A 21,477-nucleotide genomic window follows, 5' to 3' on the forward strand; every position below is an offset into this window, starting at 1 on the left:
AAACAGAGAAGGGTAATTAAAAAAAAAATTGTAATTTAAAAGTAATCCTCAAATTAATCATCTAGTTTTTAAAAAGTATCTGTAATCTGATTACAACATTTTTGCTGGTAATTTAACGGATTACAGTTACCGTTTTTTTGCATTCCATTACATGTAATCCGTTACTCCCCAACCATGCATATGGGGAACCTATTTTAGCAGGGTCCAATTTTTGGGGGGTATATTATGATTAACTTGGATTAGCTAATGTGCCACTGGAACACAGGAGTGATGATTGCTGATAATGGGCCTCTGTACACCTATGTAGATATTCCATTAAAAATCAGCTGTAAAAAAATCAACATAAAATTGGTCAGAAATACAGTGTAGACATTATTAATGTTGTAAATGACTATTGTAGCCAAAAACGGCTGATTTTCTGTGGAATACCTACATAGTTGTACAGAGGCCCATTATCAGCAACCATCACTCCTGTGTTCCAGTGGCACGTTAGCTAATCCAAGTTTATCATTTTAAAAGGTCTATTTGATCAATAGAAAACCCTATTGCAATTATGGTAGCACAGCTGAAAACTGTGCTGCTGATTATTAAAGAAGAAATTAAACTGGCCTTCTTTAGACTAGTTGAGTATCTGGAGTGTCAGCATTTGTGGATTCGATTACAGGCTCAAAATGGCCAGAAACAAATAATTTTCTTCTGAAACTCAACGTTAACAGTGAAGAGGCAACTCCGGGATGCTGGACCTCTAGACAGAGTTCCTCTGGCTTTTTCTTTGCAAATCTGCCTAGAAGGCCAGCATTGCGGAGTCACCTCTTCACTGTTGACGTTGAGACTGGTGTTTTTTGCGGGTACTATTTAATGAAGCTGCCAGTTGTGGACTTGTGAGGCACCTGTTTCTCAAACTAAACACTCTAATGTACTTGTCCTCTTGCTCAGTTGTGCACCGGGGCCTCCCATTACTGTTTTTATTCTGGTTAGAGTCAGTTTGCACTGTTCTGTGACGGGAGTAGTACACAGCGTTGTACGAGATCTTCAGTTTCTTGGCCATTTCTAGCATGGAATAGCCTTCATTTCTCAGAACAAGAATAGACTGACGAGTTTCAGAAGAAAGGTTTTTGTTTCTGGCCGTTTTGAGCCTATAATCAAACCCACAAATGCTGATACTCAACAAGTCAAAAGAAGGCCATTTTTATTGCTTCTTTAATCAGAAGAACAGTTTTCAGCTGTGCTACCATAATTGAAAAGGGTTTTCTATTGCTCAATTAGACATTTTTAAAATGATAAACTTAGCCAACACAACGTGCCATTGGAACACAGGAGTGATGGTTGCTGATAATGGGCCTCTGTACGCCTATGTAGATATTCCATAAAAATATATGCTTTTTCCAGCTACAATAGTCATTTACAACATTAACAATGTCGACACTGTATTTCTGATCAATTTGATGTTATTTTAAATGGACAAAACAATTGATTTTCTTTCAAAAACAAGGACATTTCTAAGTGACCCCAAACTTTTGAACGGTAGTGTATATACACTGCTCAAAAAAAGGGAACACTAAAATAACACATCCTAGATCTGAATGAATGAAATATTCTTATGAAATACTTTTGTCTTTACATAGTTGAATGTGCTGACAACAAAATCACACAAAAATGATCAATGGAAATCAAATGTATCAACCCATGGAGGTCTGGATGTGGAGTCACACTCAAAATTGAAGTGGAAAACCACACTACAGGCTGATCCAACTTTGATTTAATGTCCTTAAAACAAGTCAAAATGAGCCTCAGTAGTGTGTGTGACCTCCACGTGCCTGTATGACCTCCCTACAACACCTGGGCATGCTCCTGATGAGGTGGTGGATGGTCTCCTGAGGGATCTCCTCCCAGACCTGGACAAAAGCATCCGCCAAGTCCTGGACAGTCTGTGGTGCAACGTGGCGTTGGTGGATGGAGCGAGACATGATGTCCCAGATGTGCTCAATTGGATTCAGGTCTGGGGAACGGGCGGGCCAGTCCATAGCATCAATGCCTTCCTCTTGCAGGAACTGCTGACACACTCCAGCCACATGAGGTCTAGCATTGTCTTGCATTCGGAGGAACCCAGGGCCAACCGCACCAGCATATGGTCTCACAAGGGGTCTGAGGATCTCATCTCGGGTACCTAATGGCAGTCAGGCTACCTCTGGCGGCCCCCCAAAGAAATGCCACCCCACACCATGACTGACCCACCGCCAAACCGGTCATGCTGGAGGATGTTGCAGGCAGCAGAACGTTCTCCACGGCGTCTCCAGACTCTGTCATGTCTGTCACATGTGCTCAGTGTGAACCTGCTTTCATCTGTGAAGAGCACAGAGCGCCAGTGGCGAATTTGCCAATCTTGGTGTTCTCTGGCAAATGCCAAACGTCCTGCACGGTGTTGGGCTGTAAGCACAACCCCCACCTGTAGACATCGGGCCCTCATACCACCCTCATGGAGTCTGTTTCTGACCATTTGAGCAGACACATGCACATTTGTGGCCTGCTGGAGGTCATTTTGCAGGGCTCTGGCAGTGCTCCTCCTGCTCCTCTTTGCACAAAGGCGGAGGTAGCGGTCCTGCTGCTGGGTTGTTGCCCTCCTACGGCCTCCTCCACGTCTCCTGATGTACTGGCCTGTCTTCTGGTAGCGCCTCCATGCTCTCGACACTACACTGACAGACACAACAAACCTTCTTGCCACAGCTCGCATTGATGTTCCATCCTGGATGAGCTGCACTACCTGAGCCACTTGTGTGGGTTGTAGACTCCGTCTCATGCTACCACTAGAGTGAAAGCACCGCCAGCATTCAAAAGTGACCAAAACATCAGCCAGGAAGCATGGGAACTGAGAAGTGGTCTGTGGTCACCACCTGCAGAACCAGTCCTTTATTGGGGGTGTCTTGCTAATTGCCTATAATTTCCACCTGTTGTCTATTCCATTTGCACAACAGCATGTGAAATTTATTGTCAATCAGTGTTGCTTCCTAAGTGGACAGTTTTATTTCACAGAAGTGTGATTGACTTGGAGTTACATTGTGTTGTTTAAGTGTTCCCTTTATTTTTTTGAGCAGTGTATATAGAGTAGGCTACTAAATACATTTTCCGGTGGCACACTGACTCACCTAATGATGAAGATGAAGCCATAGGCACCAATGTCCTCATCATGGCAATAGCCTAACTCAAAATTAGCTACTTTGAAAAACAGTGCTGCTGTTGATTCAACATTGTTTCCATTGGTTCGATTATTAGTCTTTTCTATTCAGCAGCATTTGCTTTCAAAACTAGGTTTTTTGCACAATTGTATTTAGAAATTTACAAAAGGATAACTGCAGCCACAACCGACCATACAAATATAATCCATAGATGGCAGGTCCCATTCAAATCAAGACTGGCAGGCATTGCTCGTGTACCCAAGAGTTTAACAGTCAAAGTGCCAGGGTAAGAGGTTACAAATCCTTCTATGGATTATATCTCTATAGCCACAACACAGCAAGCTGTTCTATATTTGGCTTGCCTACTTCTCAAAATGCAGCCTTCTCAACTGTAGGCATACTGCTGACTGCCTAGATAAAGGAAAGACTTGAGTAAATTAAGGATACAAAGTATATGTTATGGAATGGGGTGCATTTTCTGGCATGGTTTAAGGCCACTTGTAGAATCTTTGCCAAGGCTCATTGAAGCTGTTCTGGCAGCTCGTGGTGGCCAAACACCCTGTTAAGACACTTGGTGTTCCCTTTATTTTGGTAGTTACCTCTATGTTCTTGTGATACAATTTAATCCACGGCCATTTTTTTGGGAGAAAGCCCCTGCATTAGCGTGTGTATCAGAGAAAAAGAGAGCTGTAAATTCCCAGTTTTTCTTGAGGTAGAAACATCTCTCTCCACACAAAGAAACTACATTGTGGGATAAGTGATCTCGGATCTAAATACTATTTCATGCATTTCTGTGGCAGAGGCAGTCTTTGTGAATTGTAGTCACTCAGAATTCCATGATGTGTGGCGTCCCTGGGAGCTGGGCTGCTGTTCCTATTAGTGAGATAGTAAACCAAATTGGAAGCCTTTACGATGCCTTTGAGGTAAATCACTGATTTGCAGCCTGCATGTGTTTTCTAATATGGGCATGCTGTGACCCACACAAACCCCAAGGGTGGCTGACATTTGAACACAAGCCACCGCTGCTATTGTTTATGTAGATAATTGTTGTGTTGTTTTTGTTTAGATGTACAGTGGGTAGCGGGGTATAGTAGCGTTATCTCTGTATGTTTAATATTTGAGACATACTGTACACAGACATAATTGGGATTGCTGAAATGCTGCCTCATGTTCTGATGCTATAAAACCAGGAGTTGTATTTAATCAAAAACCATTCTACAACAAACCTGCTCTGTGGGACATCACAAAATACCTATGCTCCAAAAATACACCCTTTCACTGCCAGCATTAGTTATTTCACCTCATAAACATGCTCTAATTTATCACAATTAAGCTAATTCGCTAAATATGAGGCTCAGTAACATTTCTATTTTCCTGCTGTGAAAATGGGATTGATTTTTAGCCCAGCTCTGATGACATTTGCCTAATAAACTCCTCGTTTGACCATAGCAACAGCTTCAGCAGAAGAATCCAGTTGATGAAATAGCTAGGCCTGCCCACCTGATGTTATGTTCTGATAGGCAATCTCAGAGACTGTCATGATTGACAACATCCTATAAAATGAAAGCTGCGGCAAGATAACCATCCATCTCTCTCACATCTTACTGTCAATCATCTTTCACTGTGTTAAATTGGTGGGAGTCGCTAACTGACGCCACAGTCTGAAGCTTTGGTAACCATTACGAGATTTGGTTCAGCTTTAAATGACTCTCAGCTTTTAAACGCCTCATGAAGCCTTCATAAGTGCTACATGAATGTGTTACAAAGCATCTATAACCGTACAGTAGGTCATGCTCTATAAAAGGTTTATAAATGTGGAATAAATGTGTGACATAACCATCAATGTCAAATGTGACATAACCCACTGCTTAATAAAGGCTTTATAAATCATATTAAACTGATGCTTCACAAAGCATTTATTACCTTGTCATGCATCTTGGTAAAGCATTGCAATACCAGGATAGTGGGTTAGATCCCCGGGACCACCCACGTGTAAAAATGTATGCACCCATGACTGTAAGTCGCTTTGGATAAATGTAATTGTATTACTCTAAACCCTTTCTAGGTTGGCCCAACCTCTTTCCCTCTTGGGTGCATAGTCAATATTGTACTTGACCTCAACTTACAGCAAAATGCTGCGTGGCAGTTTGACACACACTCTAAAGTGCAGTCATGCACAGCAAAAAACATTGGTAGGGCCCTTTCAAATCTGTATTTATCTTTTGCATAATTCCGTTTTTTCCCATATTCTGCTTTTGTTTTTCCAGGTTTCGGATTTTCAGTTTTTTCCATTTTTTTCACACTTTTTTAATAGAAAAACAACATATTTGGATTTTCTTGGATTTTCAGTGTTCACAGCAATGCTTAAATCAAAACAGATTACTTTTGAGGTCTGGGAAAAATCTAAGAAACTTTGATTTTTGCTTGTAGCTGCCTTTGTTTCAGGGTGCATGCCCTGTTTGGTTAGCGGTGTTTCGATAGCGCATTAAGCTCACATATAATGAGTTAGCAAATCAAATGCCCACTCGTGGTGCCACTGGACAGTGACAAACTAGTAAATAAACCTTTATTTGTTGTCATTTAAATTAGTTTGTAGTATTTATATGTGTTGAGTTAGAGTACAAAGCTACCTCAATCGTTAGATCAAATAATTTCGGTGACTTCACAGCAAATGCTAGCTAGCTAACAGACCTGACAACTTTCTTTGTTGTTTGGTTGGAACCAACATGCAGTACCTCCAGTAGGCAGAGAAGCAAGAACCAATTGTCAGCCAGCTCAGGGACAAGCTACACTATTCACAGTGTAATATTCAATGTAATTGCATTGCTGGACTTTTTTAAACTTAATGTATTTGTATTGTTTAAAAAATAAAAAATAAAAGGAAATATGGTTTAAACTGGTCTTTAATATTTATTTATTTGAGCAGTTAATGATAATTCCTTTAGACTTTATAGTAAGCACAGTGCCACGTGATATAGAATCTTTATGGATGTGTTATGAATGACCGAATGTGTCTCATTTCAAACAAAGTATTACATGACACCACATAAAGTGTCGATAAATAAGCTTTTAACGTTCTGCTGATTTCTGAAGGTTCTCTCGTGATCAACAGGATACTGTAGTGTGTGAGAGGTATATAGATGGGTTGATGGACCTGCAAAGTGTGTGTGTGTATGTGTGTGTTTCAGAACCAAGATGATTTGTAACAGTCCAATCTGAGACTACCTCACCAGGTATTCCTCTTCTGTTCCCATGCTGGAGACCAGGGCTTGATTAAAACCCGGTAACAATGGTGCCAACAGTTTGTGGCTGATCTTTCAGCGGGGGAGTGGGTGAATGTGTCAAAGACCTGTCTGGGCCCAGGACCCCATGGTATGGGTTGTTTTATTGTTGTGTCAGAGACCTGACTGGGTCCAGGACCCCACGATATGGCTTGTTATATTGTTGTGTCAGAGACCTGACTGGGTCCAGGACCCCACGATATGGCTTGTTTTATTGTTGTGTCAAAGACCTGACTGGGTCCAGGACCCCACGGTATGGCTTGTTTTATTGTTGTGTCAAAGACCTGACTGGGTCCAGGACCCCACGGTGTGGCTTGTTTTATTGTTGTGTCAAAGACCTGACTGGGTCCAGGACCCCACGGTATGGCTTGTTTTATTGTTGTGTCAGAGACCTGACTGGGTCCAGGACCCCACGGTATGGCTTGTTTTATTGTTGTGTCAGAGACCTGACTGGGTCCAGGACCCCACGGTATGGCTTGTTATATTGTTGTGTCAGAGACCTGACTGGGTCCTGGACCCCACGGTATGGCTTGTTTTATTGTTGTGTCAAAGACCTGACTGGGTCCAGGACCCCACGGTGTGGCTTGTTATATTGTTGTGTCAGAGACCTGACTGGGTCCAGGGCCCCACGGTGTGGCTTGTTATATTGTTGTGTCAGAGACCTGACTGGGTCCAGGACCCCACGGTGTGGCTTGTTTTATTGTTGTGTCAAAGACCTGACTGGGTACTGGACCCCACGGTATGGCTTGTTATATTGTTGTGTCAGAGACCTGACTGGGTCCAGGGCCCCACGGTGTGGCTTGTTTTATTGTTGTGTCAAAGACCTGACTGGGTCCAGGGCCCTACGGTGTGGCTTGTTTTATTGTTGTGTCAGAGACCTGACTGGGTCCAGGACCCCACGGTATGGCTTGTTTTATTGTTGTGTCAGAGACCTGACTGGGTCCAGGGCCCCATGGTATGGCTTGTTTTATTGTTGTGTCAGAGACCTGACTGGGTCCAGGACCCCACGGTATGGCTTGTTTTATTGTTGTGTCAGAGACCTGACTGGGTCCAGGGCCCCACGGTGTGGCTTGTTATATTGTTGTGTCAGAGACCTGACTGGGTCCAGGGCCCCACGGTGTGGCTTGTTTTATTGTTGTGTCAGAGACCTGACTGGGTCCAGGACCCCACGGTGTGGCTTGTTTTATTGTTGTGTCAAAGACCTGACTGGGTCTAGGACCCCACGGTGTGGCTTGTTTTATTGTTGTGTCAGAGACCTGACTGGGTCCAGGGCCCTACGGTGTGGCTTGTTTTATTGTTGTGTCAGAGACCTGACTGGGTCCAGGACCCCACGGTGTGGCTTGTTTTATTGTTGTGTCAAAGACCTGACTGGGTCTAGGACCCCACGGTGTGGCTTGTTTTATTGTTGTGTCAGAGACCTGACTGGGTCCAGGACCCCACGGTGTGGCTTGTTTTATTGTTGTGTCAGAGACCTGACTGGGTCCAGGACCCCATGGTATGGCTTGTTTTATTGTTGTGTCAGAGACCTGACTGGGTCCAGTAGTGCACAGTATGGCTCGTTTTTGTTTTGTGTGTGTTCGTGTGCTGAGGAACATGTAACTTGGTTCCAGAAGAAAGACACTTACAAATTATTTTAGATTAGGGGCCTTCATCAAGGTAAGTTTTTCTTGTAGTAACGTCATCTCCAGGCTATTGCACACACAGTATATACTATAAGCCTTGGATATCAACCATTCAAAGTTGACCATAGTGAGAGTGACCATTGAATTCTGTAGGAGTGACCTTACTGAGTAAAGTATTTGTCATTGTCACTACTTAACACAGTCAAAAAGTCATAATTATTGCTAAACCACTTCAACAATTTATCTTCTTAAAATGTTATTTTAAACCTAACCCTAATTCATGAAGACCTTGTTTGATGTGTTGGTCAACCAGACCTTCCGCGCATTTGGGCAGAAGTGTCTGGGAACGAGATTAGGTGTCATGTGACTATGAACCCTTTATAAAGCATGACATACAGTTATAGATGCTTTGCAACACATTTATGTAGTGCTTAGGAAGGCTTTATGAAGCCTTTATAAGCTGAACGTCATTCAAAGTGGGACCAGAGATTTATAGGCCCCCTATGTATGCATTCATAAAGCCTTTATAGCAGCAACATAAGACATTTATCTGCCATAGGCTGGAATTAATATTATGAACAATGGCAAAAGATGTTGTGAAGCTTGTTATGATGTGTGCTATAGATGACAGGCACATCTGTTGTCAAATGCTGGTATGCCTTATAAAACTGGTATGAAGGCTTTATGGATGTTTACATTGGGGGCCTATAACACATTAACAAGCAGTAAGTATGTATGGTTATGTATGGCAATCAATAGTCAACAGTGTTAATGAGTGGCTCATTTCTAGCTCCCAGGATCATCTTATGTAGTCAGCTAGCCGGCAAATCTTATGTCACGCTGAGCTGATTTATAACCCAGTAAGGGGCGTACTTGCTGAGGTCTAATGGACTCCTGGTACCCTCAGACCTGGAGCTTGCAATTTTATCACCAATCAGAGGCAGTGTTTTATTGACAGGCCAACCGGAGAACTGGGCAGCTCTCGGATACTATTTAGGAAAAATAAACAACAAACAATGTTATTTAGGTGATTTATTTATTTTCTACAAATGTGTATTTCAATGTTTTTACAGTAAATTACAGTGCATAATCAGCTGACAATGAAAATGTTGCGTGACATGATCTATTTATTATTTTCTGCAACTGTGATGTTTTGGTCAAAAACATTTCAACGTACTATGGGTAGGCAATTATTTTGTAATGTACTGTACTATGCTTCAATGGTTTTAAAGCAATGGTTGACTTCTTCAAAATGCATCAATTGATTCATGCAGTATAGAGTAACTGCAAATGATGGAGAACATAGTTCCTGGTTCAATCTTTAGCAGTTGTTGCTGAGGAAGCTGTTTGTCACAGCCAGGGAGCAAAGGCCAACTGCTCTCACTGCTTGCAACTCAGCTGAACTCCTTTTAGTTTAACATACTGACTTAACACTTGGGTGCACTTTTTAGTGCTCCACTGACAGGGATTTCATGCTGGGTGCTGAGAGCCGTTAGCCTTCTTACTGTAACAGTTCTTGTTAATGCCTTGGGTCTGCAGCGTGCGGAGAGAGGGAGAGAAATTGGCTCAGCTAAGAGCATTTCTCATTACATTAGCTTGTTGCCTGACTAACTGTTGTGGTCGTGTTTCCAACTCTGACTGTTCTACCTTGGGGGTGAATTATGTAACATGAGAATATTAGTGGAAGAATGGGCACATGTTATCTCATGTTATTACAATGCAAGACTGGAAGATTTAAGCCCACTAAAGTTGTGAAAAGTGTCCCCCATAACGACTACTACTGTGTGGAGAAATCTATCGAGGATGTTTTTGTTTGTTTTGTTTTTCCCCATGGGACACTTTGCAGCTACATCGTACAATCATGTCTGTTTCTCAGATAGCAGAGGATGTATTGTGGGGGACACTTTGCAGCTACATCGTACAATAATGTCTGTTTCTCAGAGAGCAGAGGATGTATTATGGGGGACACTGCAGCTACATCGTACAATCATGTCTGTTTCTCAGAGAGCAGAGGATGTATTATGGGGGACACTGCAGCTACATCGTACAATCATGTCTGTTTCTCAGAGAGCAGAGGATGTATTGTGGGGGACACTGCAGCTACATCGTACAATCATGTCTGTTTCTCAGATAGCAGCGGAGGTATTATGGGGGACACTTTGCAGCTACATCGTACAATCATGTCTGTTTCTCAGATAGCAGCGGAGGTATTATGGGGGACACTTTGCAGCTACATCGTACAATCATGTATTTTTCTCAGATAGCAGCAGAGGTATTTTGGGGGATACTTTTAGCTACGTCGTACAATCATGTCTGTGTCTCACTATTTTTGTCTCTCACTCAGATATTTTTTTTTCTGAAACGTATTTGCATACATTGATTTAAGTGGTGTATGGAAAATATGAAAGATTGTGCATAGATAGAATGTATGCCAAATAGTCAAGACCTTGGATAGCTGCATTTCTGACAGTGTTTCCTTAACCTATCATGGTTTAGCCCCAGCTGTTCCACTTATTTGATCTATTCCAGTAATACTGTAGCACACCTGATTCAACTGGTTAACAAATTAACACGATGAATCAGGTGTGCATGTACTGTATTGTATTCTACTGTATTGTAATAGTTCAAATAAGTGGAAAAGCTGTGGGCACTCATGGAGAAATTAGGGGAAAACAGCAGCATGTCATACACATGTGCTCCCACTTGGTTGTCTCAAGATGTGACTGACCTTGTTTCTCTGCTGTTTGTTTGTCAGGACCGGCATTGAAGACCGTCTCCCCCAAGCAGGACTGTGAGGAGCGCAAGCAGGACAGACTGGGCACTGACAAGGGCAGCGAGAGCGGCACGTCCCTCAACGAGCTCTCCACCTCCAGCTCCGAGACCCACTCCGAGGCCACCTCACCCCAGGATGGTCCCAACCTGGGTGGGGGAGGCGGCGGGGGATCCGTGGCCCCCTGTGGAGCCCTCCAGTCCGTCTCCCGGCAGCCCAGCACCCTCACCCTGGGGCGACCCTCCAAGAAGGGCTCGTCAGTGCAGTGGATGCAGCTGCCGGATAAGCGACGCAACAGCGAGCTCTTCCAGTCGCTGATGGGGCGTGAGGGCGGCCTGAGTAGGAAGAAGAACACGGAAAGACCCAGTGCAGAGGAAGAGATGAAGCAGTGTATCCAGGACTTTAACAACATCAAAATCCCACAGGCTTTCCCTGAGCGCAAGAGGCAGTGGCAGTCCGAACTACTCCAAAAGTACGGTCTATAGGGGCCACTTTCTATTCCCATCCCCATTCCACATGTGGTAGCCATCTTTGTTTGGATTCCCTCCATTTTGTCTGGTTTTAAGTGCTATGATTCCTCTAAAATGTCTGACAGTACAAATTAAGTTAAAAGGATCATCAACCAACTGTTGTTTTTGTGAAGGGAGGCCAGGTTGGTAAGCACATGCATTTCAGGGACATGTTAAAAGAAGCACAGCAGATATCCCCTTTTCTGGTATGTTGTCTCTTAAATTCTAAATTGCAATGTAGATTTCTCATACAAGCCTCAAAAGTAAAAACTATGTGACTATGTGAAAAATATTTTGGTTAATTTCTTTCTTTGCCACCTTCAGTGACATTCCCACTCCCACTCCCCTGGATTGAAATAGTTGTGAATGTAGATGAATGTTGTTAACAAATAAGAAAGAAATGCTATACTGTATACCACTAAAGACTTAATTACAATTTATTGAATTATCTACAGAGAGAGAATTATATGTGTTCGACATGTGAATTGTTTAAGAATTTAAGAATACATGTGAATTGTATTTCCAGATAGTGGGAAGAGTGGAATATGTCCATTCAGTATCTACCATGGATGTCCTTTGGTGTGTTTTACTGTTGTTGTCCATGGTCAATGTGTGAGTAACAAGGTTTATTGCTAACTTTTTTTTAGAATAATTCTACAATAAAATATAATATCATGTTATGACACTTTTCAGTCCAGGAACAGGCTTGATCAGTGTCAAGGAAACCATCTCTTCATGTAAAAATCCTTCAGTGCCGGGCTAAGAACGGTGAAGATGATTTCTTACAATCACTCTAGATAGATAATATTGTGTGCTGAGGGCCAAGCCTTTTTTATACAGTGTTAACTCCAAGCCGCTTTCTCTTGCTCACCCAATAACTTATGGAATTGACTAAAAAAAAGCTGATTACCGAGCAATAGAAAAGTCTGTTTTTTGTCATTCCCTCTTTGTTGAAAATCATTTATCTAATAAAAGTGTTGAGTAAAGATGAAAAAGCCGCTGGCTTTTTATACACCAGTTATTTTGTCAGTTTTTTATTGCCAAGGTGAGAGGTTTTGTTTTAAAGGGAGACATTTTGTTTTAAAGACATTCAATTAAATGACATGTTATGAACTCAACGAATTACACCACAAGGCAAAAATCTAAAACAAATCCATGCTTAGTGAATTTAAGAAAACACTTTACTCAACAAATTGCTTTGACAGATGGAAATATGGTGGCGATTCCATAAACACTTTGACTGTTTTTACGTTTGCTATTTGAATGAGGAGAAAATGAGCTTCAGAGACTGAACATGCTCCCCTGAGTTTCACCCCACTAGTCTGAGTTGTCCCTATCCAAGGTGCTGAAATGATCATATCTTAGTCTCAAATGAGATTGCAGGTGTATCACAACAGAAGTGATGTTTTCCTGTCTTCTGCCAGGGACTAAACGTCTGAAAATGGAAATGTGCACAACGTTTTTAGACAATTGATTATTTCACTGATGGTTGAAGAGAAACTGAATCTGAAACGGTCGGATGTGCTGTATTTATCAGAAACCAATATGGGCAATGTTGGAGGACTTCCTCCAAAACAGCCATGGTCCATCCCTTGGGATAAAAAAAAAATCTGTTGCCAGTGTTAATATTGTTGCCATGGTAATGCTGAATATGGATGGGTCCTCCAAACACAATGACAGCCACTCGGGTAGATAGAGGCGTGTGATGCATGCATAGGCAAGTAAGTTATCTTACATTCAGAAGTCCATGTCAACTGACACAATAGTTATTATTGAGCCCAACTAAGACATTATTGAACCACAGCAGTAATTATGAGTCTCTCTTGAATCCATCTATCATTGTGACTGACAAAGCATGAGCAAGTCCTAGTGAAATGTATTATTCATCACAGCGCCTGTGATAAGAACCATTATCTGCTTTTTGCAAATCTAGTGGTCACAGGGCATATACTTTAGGAATCTGTCAATGGAGGATTGGCTATTAGACGAGACTGAGAGGCCCTCTAAACCAAGGTTTCCCAAACTCAGTCCTGGGGCCTCCCTGGGTGTACTTTGAGTTTTTTTCTCCTAGCTCTACACAGCTGATTCAAATAATCAAAGCTTGATGATGAGTTTATTATTTGAATCAGCTGTGTAGTGTTAGGAGAAAAAAAGAAGTGCACCTAGGGGGGCCCTCAGGGGCAGAGTTTGGGAAACCCTGGTCAAAACTATTTGACCTGTTGGGACGTTGACCTAATGTCCATGTCCCATGTGCCTGTATGACAATGCACCATCTTATTTCAAGAGGATGGCAATAAACATGACAAATGTCTTTGTTATAAATGTCTACTGAACAATAATGTGTTTTTCCACTTAGTGAGAGTAAATTTTTCAATTAAGATGCAATTGAGTTTCTCGTCATTCTAAATTGTTTAAAAACTGTTTTATTGAATACACAGCTTATTGCAAACACAGTTTTCCTTAGTAAATCTTATCCTGAGGGCAGCAAACACACAACAACAAAATAGTCCTGGAAATGTAAACATTCTTCCCATATTTTGATGATGGAATTGTTCATCTTCAAGAAGACATGCCATATCGGGTGTTCTACAGATAACACGGTCATGACTCTAACAAAACGCCATCACAAGCTGCCTTGGGGCAAAATGTCATCCAAAACTGTATGGACATGATGGTGACAACAATCCATAATGTTAAACCATAACACAAACCGATAGATCTTTTCTCAATTAGTTCGGAGTGGTTCTTTTGTACCAATAGCTCAGGCAACCACTCTACTGAAAAAAACATGTAACAGATTGGAAGCAGAATTGGAACTACAAGGAAATGGACATTTTCACATCTTGAGTGTGGACATCAAAGAGGGTACGTGCACCTGCCAAATGAGACTGCAGTACATTATGGTTGATGGATTTTGATATTATATATCTGCATATTTAAAAAAGCACAGGAAAATGAGCTGATCTTCAGAGACCTGAAGGTTTAACCTCAGGATAGCCTAGTGGTTAGAGTGTTGGACTAGTAACCGGAAGGTTGCGAGTTCAAACCCCCGAGCTGACAAGGTACAAATCTGTCGCTCTGCCCCTGAACAGGCAGTTAACCCACTGTTCCCAGGCTGTCATTGAAAATAAGAATTTGTTCTTAACTGACTTGCCTAGTTAAATAAAAAAAATAAAAATACATGACTTCATCAACCAAGGTAAACCTGGCCTTATCCTATCCTGAAAGCATGCATACTACTACTGCAGTCCTATAATGAAACAGCGATGCAATTAAAAGCAGTTCCTTTTGGGTATGTCTATTTAGGTGGAAATCAACATTTTTGCCATTCCATTTATTGAGAGGTCAACGGGGAAAATGCAGCAGGGAAAATAAATCCATTGAGGATACTTTAACATAGGATCAACCTTAAGATTGAGCCAGGTAAGGTACATTGGACTATTGATTATCAGCAGTTGAGTTGAATTGACGCTTGCAAGTTTGCTGTAAATTCTTGATTAATGTGTCAGATGTTGCACCTGACATATAAGAATACTACTCATTTGCTGGTGACATCCTGTAGTCCTGTGCTTTTCAGCTCTTCTGAAAACCAAGCAAATACTTTCAATTGAAAGCCTAGATGTACATACTCATCAGAGGTTGGTTTTTGATGGCATTTCTATGTTAATGGCAGAGTGAGATGGTTCAAATCAGGTTGAAGTTTATATGTTTGACCTACAATGGTAGGATGACAAATAACCCTGTAGTAAACATTGTGACAACATAACTCATTTATGTGGTGTCATAAATCTTTCTAAATATAATGATGAAAGCCTGATCTTTCTCAGCACTTTACAATTGTCTAAATAGTCAGCAATAAAGCAAAGCAAAAGTGCAGTTACTTGAAATTATGTTCCCTCATGACAAAACGTGCCACCACATCCTATTCTTATGGGCTGCACATCATTATTCAAGATTGTGAACAGTACTTTTTTGCATTGACTTGTTTTTGCAGCGTAATCTATGATATGACAGCAAACCAATGGAGCAAATAGTTGGCATATGTGAGATCTGTTGTCCAAATCAAGTCAAACAAAAATGAATAAAGTGAGTATGCTGTAGCCCTAAAACAAATGTTAATAAAGGTGTTAGTTTATTCTTGCATGTCTGAGTGGATTTATTTTAGATTGACCTATAATCTGCCATTTTGTTGAGATTGGCTTGACATGACAGGGGCTTTGCACGACAAAAGGTAAAAAAAATAAATATTTAATACTAATCTATCTTGAGCTCTTGTTCCAGATCAGTTTTGCCGCTGTTTTATAAGGGCTCATACAAAGCCTGGACAGTCAGTTTCCACAAAATAACAATAGTAGCCGGAAACCTGCCCGTTTAGTATTGCACTGCTTTTATGTGGTGGCAACGTGATATGAGACCCAGTTGGAGTCTTGGGGCTTGGCGTGGGTATAAAATATGCGGCCTATGCCCTGAAACCACCACCGCGGGAGGTGTAACCATTAGAGTAGCCACAGCACCTTGCCCTTGTGTGCGCCACTGGGCCTAAATGAGTGCCATGCAGCCAGGCACACTCTCTACCTGACTATCACAGCAGTAGAGAGGAGGCCAGTGTAATAGAGCTGTCCTTGCTTCATGCTTGACTCACTACTATCTAGACACGGGGCGAGAAACACATGCTACCAATCACTCAGTTTAAACCAACTGTCTGATAGCGATGATTTGGTTCGCCTCAAGACGTCCCTTCTCGGGGTTGTTTTCACTTCCCTTTGAAATGGGTTTTGGTATTTTTAGAGAAGCCCTCCAGATTGCACTAGATGACAACAAACTGAGCGAAAAATACGCTACATACTGAGCGAAAAATACGCTATGTATCCCTTATTTCTCAGTGTGGTTCTTCCTTTAGTGTTTCCATTGACTGAGCTCCATGTGAGTTTTCTAATGTTTTTTCCAATAGAGTAAGTTGTTGTGCACCTAGGCACATCCCCGCATCCCAGCCTACGTTCTATGCTGCTACGCTAATGCACATGCCCTGTATATGCATACCTCCTCTCCCTGGCCAATCTGTAATGAAGTCAGTGTTTTAATGTGCTTCACCGTTCCACACAGCTGATGTGTCCTTGCTGTTCTAGTCACAATCCATCTGGGCTCTGGAGTAAATGACATTTCACATGCATCCTCTCTCCAAATACCTATTTACCATTATCTCTAAAAGTGTTTTCACTTTTACTGATACATTCCATAATAGTGTGTTATGTTTGTTGACAGCTCAGCATGAACAGACTTTGAATGCAAAAAGTATAGGTCTGGACAGTAGCTTTGTGGAGATGATATGAGTAAGGTTATTTGAGAGCTTTAGGCTTAATAAAGGTCTGTCAATCTCATTAGTGTCATGCCATTCACATTGGCATTCATGTCTGTACAGCTCCAGTCCTTTTGCCTGGCTACCCAGACTCTTTATCTCCAGCCAAAAACTACATCACGCCCACAGGCGTTTAATGCTAATTTCCTGAAAATCTATGCATTATGCCATGGCTAATGCTGTTCCTCTGCTCAAACATTGTGATAAAATCAAACTGGTATGTGCCCTGAATGCCCAGTTTGGAAATTTTGACTCTCTTGCTTTTAGGTAATGGTATTATTTAAAAATATATATAGTTCAATATATTTTCGGCATGCTTTCTATCTGGTTTTAGATGTTGGCAATGAAGCCATGTATCTTCTTCCCCAAAGTTGGATGAACAGGAACAGCTAGCAAGCTAACTATTTCTGCAGACTTCCATTCATTGCGCTAACGCTAATTGACATTGGCTCGTGAAACTTCCTCTAACTTCCTTCATACTGGACGCAGAGACATAAAAATCTGATCCACGAAGGTATTCTGTTGCAGCAAGCGATATTCAGAAATGTTTATTTTTTTCAGTTTGAAAACCCCTGCCCTACTGAACAAGGCCAAGGCGTGTGTATACTATCCAGGCAATTAGTCATGTCAATTGATCAATTAAGTGCCAAGCACTTCAATGAAATGCCATTTAAGTACTAAGCAGGAATACATCTATGAAGTGCCATGCAGGGGAGAAATGCAATCAGCAGTTCTGCAGAACTCAGTTGCGTACCGCTGCCATATGGGATTGTTATGGTAGAGGAGGAAAGCTTGGAGTTGATTATGTAAGAGCAGCAACCATCAGGCAGTGGGTTCTCTCAGTTGGGATGTGTTGAGATATGCCTCACTGGTAGGCAGATGTCCATACAAGCTTCTGTGAGTTTCCTTTCCATCTCTCTAAAATGCTTTGACATTTCGGTGGCGAACAAAGCAGTCTCTGGGTCTTCTTTAGTATGCTCATATGTCAAAAGAAAAAGGAATTTTTCTGAGTGACAATGGAACTTTACTGTGGCCACTTCAATTGGTCCATTTCCACAGCAGAACATTGTTCAGAAATATTTTCTGTTGTGCATTGAATGGTTCATCAGGGACTCAGAAAGGGTCAGAAAAGCACAAAGACAAAGTGATGAAGCGCTTTCCCTCCAGTATGTCTAAACTACCTTCATGTCTATACAGCCTCTTGGAAGACAGAAATTCTTTGAATTAAATTTGATTTGTAGATATTGATCGAGACATGTAACATTTGGCTACAACACTGCTCTGTCAGAGCAGTTCACAGATCACTGCACCTACACATAGCCCATCTGTAAATAGCCCATCCAACTACCCCATCCCCATCACCGTACTGTATTTATTTATTTATTTATCTTGCTCCTTTGCACCCCAGTTTCTCTACTTGCACATTCATCTTCTGCACATCGACCATTCCAGTGTTTAATTGGTATATTGTAATTACTTCGCCACCATGGCCTATTTATTGCCTTACCTCCCTTATCTTACCTCATTTGCACACACTGTATATAGACTTTTTCTACTGTATTATTGACTGCATATTTGTTTATTTGTTTATATTTGTTTTGCCACCATGGCCTATTTATTGCCTTACCTCCCTTATCTTACCTCATTTGCACACACTGTATATAGACTTTTCCTACTGTATTATTGACTGTATATTTGTTTATTCCATGTGTAACTCTGTGTTGTTGTATGTGTCAAAATGCTTTGCTTTATCCTGGCCAGGTCGCAGTTTCAAATGAGAACTTGTTCTCAACTAGCCTACCTGGTTAAATAAAGGTGACATAAATCAAATCAAATAAATTCTCCTCATTGGTTGGACTTCTGAAGGTCCTGGCAAGAACAAACTTTAGAAGAGGACAATATAGGTAAAGAAAAATAAAAGACTTGTGAGGAGTCATCTTTCCAGTGCTGACTTCTTAGTCAAGTCAGTTCTGTGTTGCTCTTGTCTTTTGCATTCTCAACATGTATTCAATTACATAACTGAATATATATTACACGGTTCCTATCCTAACATGTTGCCTCTGTAGCCTCATAATCACCAAACTCCTGTCAGAAAAGGTCACAGACGGTGGTGACTTCCTCATCCTCAACAGGTCCTGACAGAACCTCTTTCCGCAGTCTTAGACATGCTTCTCACGTGAATAACGTGGAGCCAGTTCAGAAGGAGAACCCCAGCGTGGTGGCATCAGCTCATTCCATCAGCAGATATTGCAACAATTGGATTCAAACTCTACTTACTGTACATGCAATCTATTTAGTTGTCCAGTTCTACACTTGCTTCCTCAATGCAGGATGTCACACGTTCACATGTGCTGGTGATTCTTGCTGCCTTGTCGCTGTAACTAGCTTTTACTCACCATGCTCACTGTTTATGTCATCACACTACCACCCCAGCCTCCACCTGTCTGGGTTCTGGGTTTCTTCTTTCAGGGGATTTGATATAACTACAAGCAATGAGGATGAACTGTTGTATCATCTTCTTATGAGCAGAGCCTTAACGCCATGACATGCATTGTAATCTTTTCTACTAAATGGTTAAACGTGGTGTTTCCTTTCTGAAGCGGCATTCTGGACAGATTGGATGGGTCGTGTCTTTATTGATGGTTTGTATGCTCATTAAGATCATATAACGAGGTTACCGGTAATAGGAATTGATCTGTGTTAGCATTACAATGACAGAATCACATTCAGTGACTCTGTAATGATGACCCTTAGCACGACAAGATGTGTCAAGAGCAGGGAATAAGCTGGACATATATTATATCATCAAATCAATCTGTTTTTTTTCATACCTCCATCGGGAGCTTATTGATCCATCTATTTTTGTTTAAAATTAATTCATTTTATGTAAACATCTGCCACATATTACCATTTGATTGCTTAAGACATTTATAACAAATGGTCTCTCCAATGGCAACAATAAGATCTCTAAAAGAGACCGTATTAGACCTAAATTCTCTTCACCAAAGCTTCCATAAAAGGTCTGACCATTGTGCCAATGCTAAATCTCTTCTGCAAATAATTCCAGGAGGCAGCTTCCCCCTGTAGACTCGGCGGAATTAAAGCAATGTCGTGTGAGGGCTGCTGTCACCCAGATTGCCAAGCCTACTTATGACATCCAGAGCGTCTTGTATTATAATACATATTCAGCCAGTTGCATAGAATTCCATTCCAGACAGCTCTTACATGTGATTACTAAACAAAAGACAAAGTAAATACAGTAGCATTACAATGGGTTCCATTTTGGGAAAACAAAACATGTTTGGCTTTCATTGAAGAACTAGCAAAGTGTACAAGCCAATTGGAACAAAAGGAAATTACATTGGAACGTTCAGAACATGCAGAGATTGTATGATATTGTCATAGATGTTAACGTCATAAAATAGTTGTGTTTGTTGTCTTCGCCACAAACCACTTGGCATAGCAGCAAGGCATCTGCACATCATGGCAAGTTTTTTTTTGCATTTACAGTATAGACCCTACATTTTGACATTCCAACGCCTTTCCTTGTTTGGCATTCACATCCTGCCTCCACTATCTGTGCCAATGGTAATCTTCCTCCTCCAGAGACGGACAAAATCATTAGGTGAATTGAAGAGGGAACATGACTGAAAAAACCCAGACAATACACTAACAACAGTGATGTTGAAAGCAGCCTTCTCTAGGAGCAGAGATGTGTCCACTCTAACTAGAGGAAATATTACGATTACATCAGTAGATCTTTGCTTTGAGTATCAGTTTCTTGGTTTTGTGGATAGATTCAAAATATGTCTTTTGATTATTTGTAGCTGGTAAATGACTGAGGGGAAAGAATAGCATACCATAAATACAATGGAGTAGTATTAGTGTTGCCTAGTCACAGATTGTGTTTAATGACAAACTACAGTACATATAATCGTTTTAGAGCTCTTTGACTCACTGATACGGTCACTCACTCCTGTCCTCCAGTCAGACCAAAATGCAAACAAACAGGTATTGATCTGGTGAGACAGACAGCAGAGATCAGTGGAGAGAAGTAGATGAAGTCGGTGTTCCCGAGGTGCACTGTCAACAAATCTGCCTGAAGTGGTCCATTCGATCCATTGGGACGTAAAGGCACAGTGTTGCAGATTACAGGACACTCACTTCCCCCCTTGCTTTCATTGTGTTAGCTATTTATTTCACCTTCGCACTTCAGTGACAGTGCAGTGGTCACACTACCATATAGAATACCCTGTAGAACTCAACCCACATAGCAGTCTTTATGAAGTACTGTAACATGCAGTTACTGTTGCTACTGTAACCTAAGCAGATGTTTTACACAGTTTTATAAGCTAGTATACTATGAACTAATGTACCAAAAACCCAAACAATGGATAGTTGTATGTGATAGCCATACCTACCAGATTATGATGTTGATGGAGGACCAGTCAGTTTCATAGTGTATTCTCATTGATCTGATTTCACTCACCCTCTGTAAAAATGTTTTTTTTTTTCATTATATTTTATCCCTACTTTCTGTTCTCTACATCTTTGTTCTAGTTTGTAAACACATTTACTGCTTAATACATAACTACTGTTCAATAGGCCTAGATAGCTACGATAGGTTTGACAGAGTCCGGCCCTGAGAATCTCCCTCCAAATCTCCTCAACCCCAAAATCCTCCTAGGAAGGAATCTAGAGGATGGAGTCTAGGGCAAGGAGTCTAGAGGAAGGAATCTCGAGGAAGGAAGAATCTCGAGGAAGGA

At 41.4% G+C, this 21,477-nt stretch overlaps 1 protein-coding gene across 1 annotated transcript in view; it reads left to right on the forward strand.

The window, feature by feature from the left end:
• Positions 1-12,341, forward strand: part of LOC135527087 (BTB/POZ domain-containing protein KCTD8-like) — a 29,661-nt gene extending 17,320 nt beyond the window's left edge. The window contains exon 2 of the mRNA XM_064955737.1: positions 10,832-12,341. Coding sequence (XP_064811809.1) covers positions 10,832-11,331 — 500 coding nt within the window. The 3' untranslated portion in view covers positions 11,332-12,341. The remainder of the gene's footprint in view (positions 1-10,831) is intronic.
• Positions 12,342-21,477: the final 9,136 nt, after the last annotated feature.

This window comes from Oncorhynchus masou, chromosome 32 (assembly GCF_036934945.1).
Source record: "Oncorhynchus masou masou isolate Uvic2021 chromosome 32, UVic_Omas_1.1, whole genome shotgun sequence".
Classification (NCBI taxonomy): Eukaryota; Metazoa; Chordata; class Actinopteri; order Salmoniformes; family Salmonidae; genus Oncorhynchus; species Oncorhynchus masou.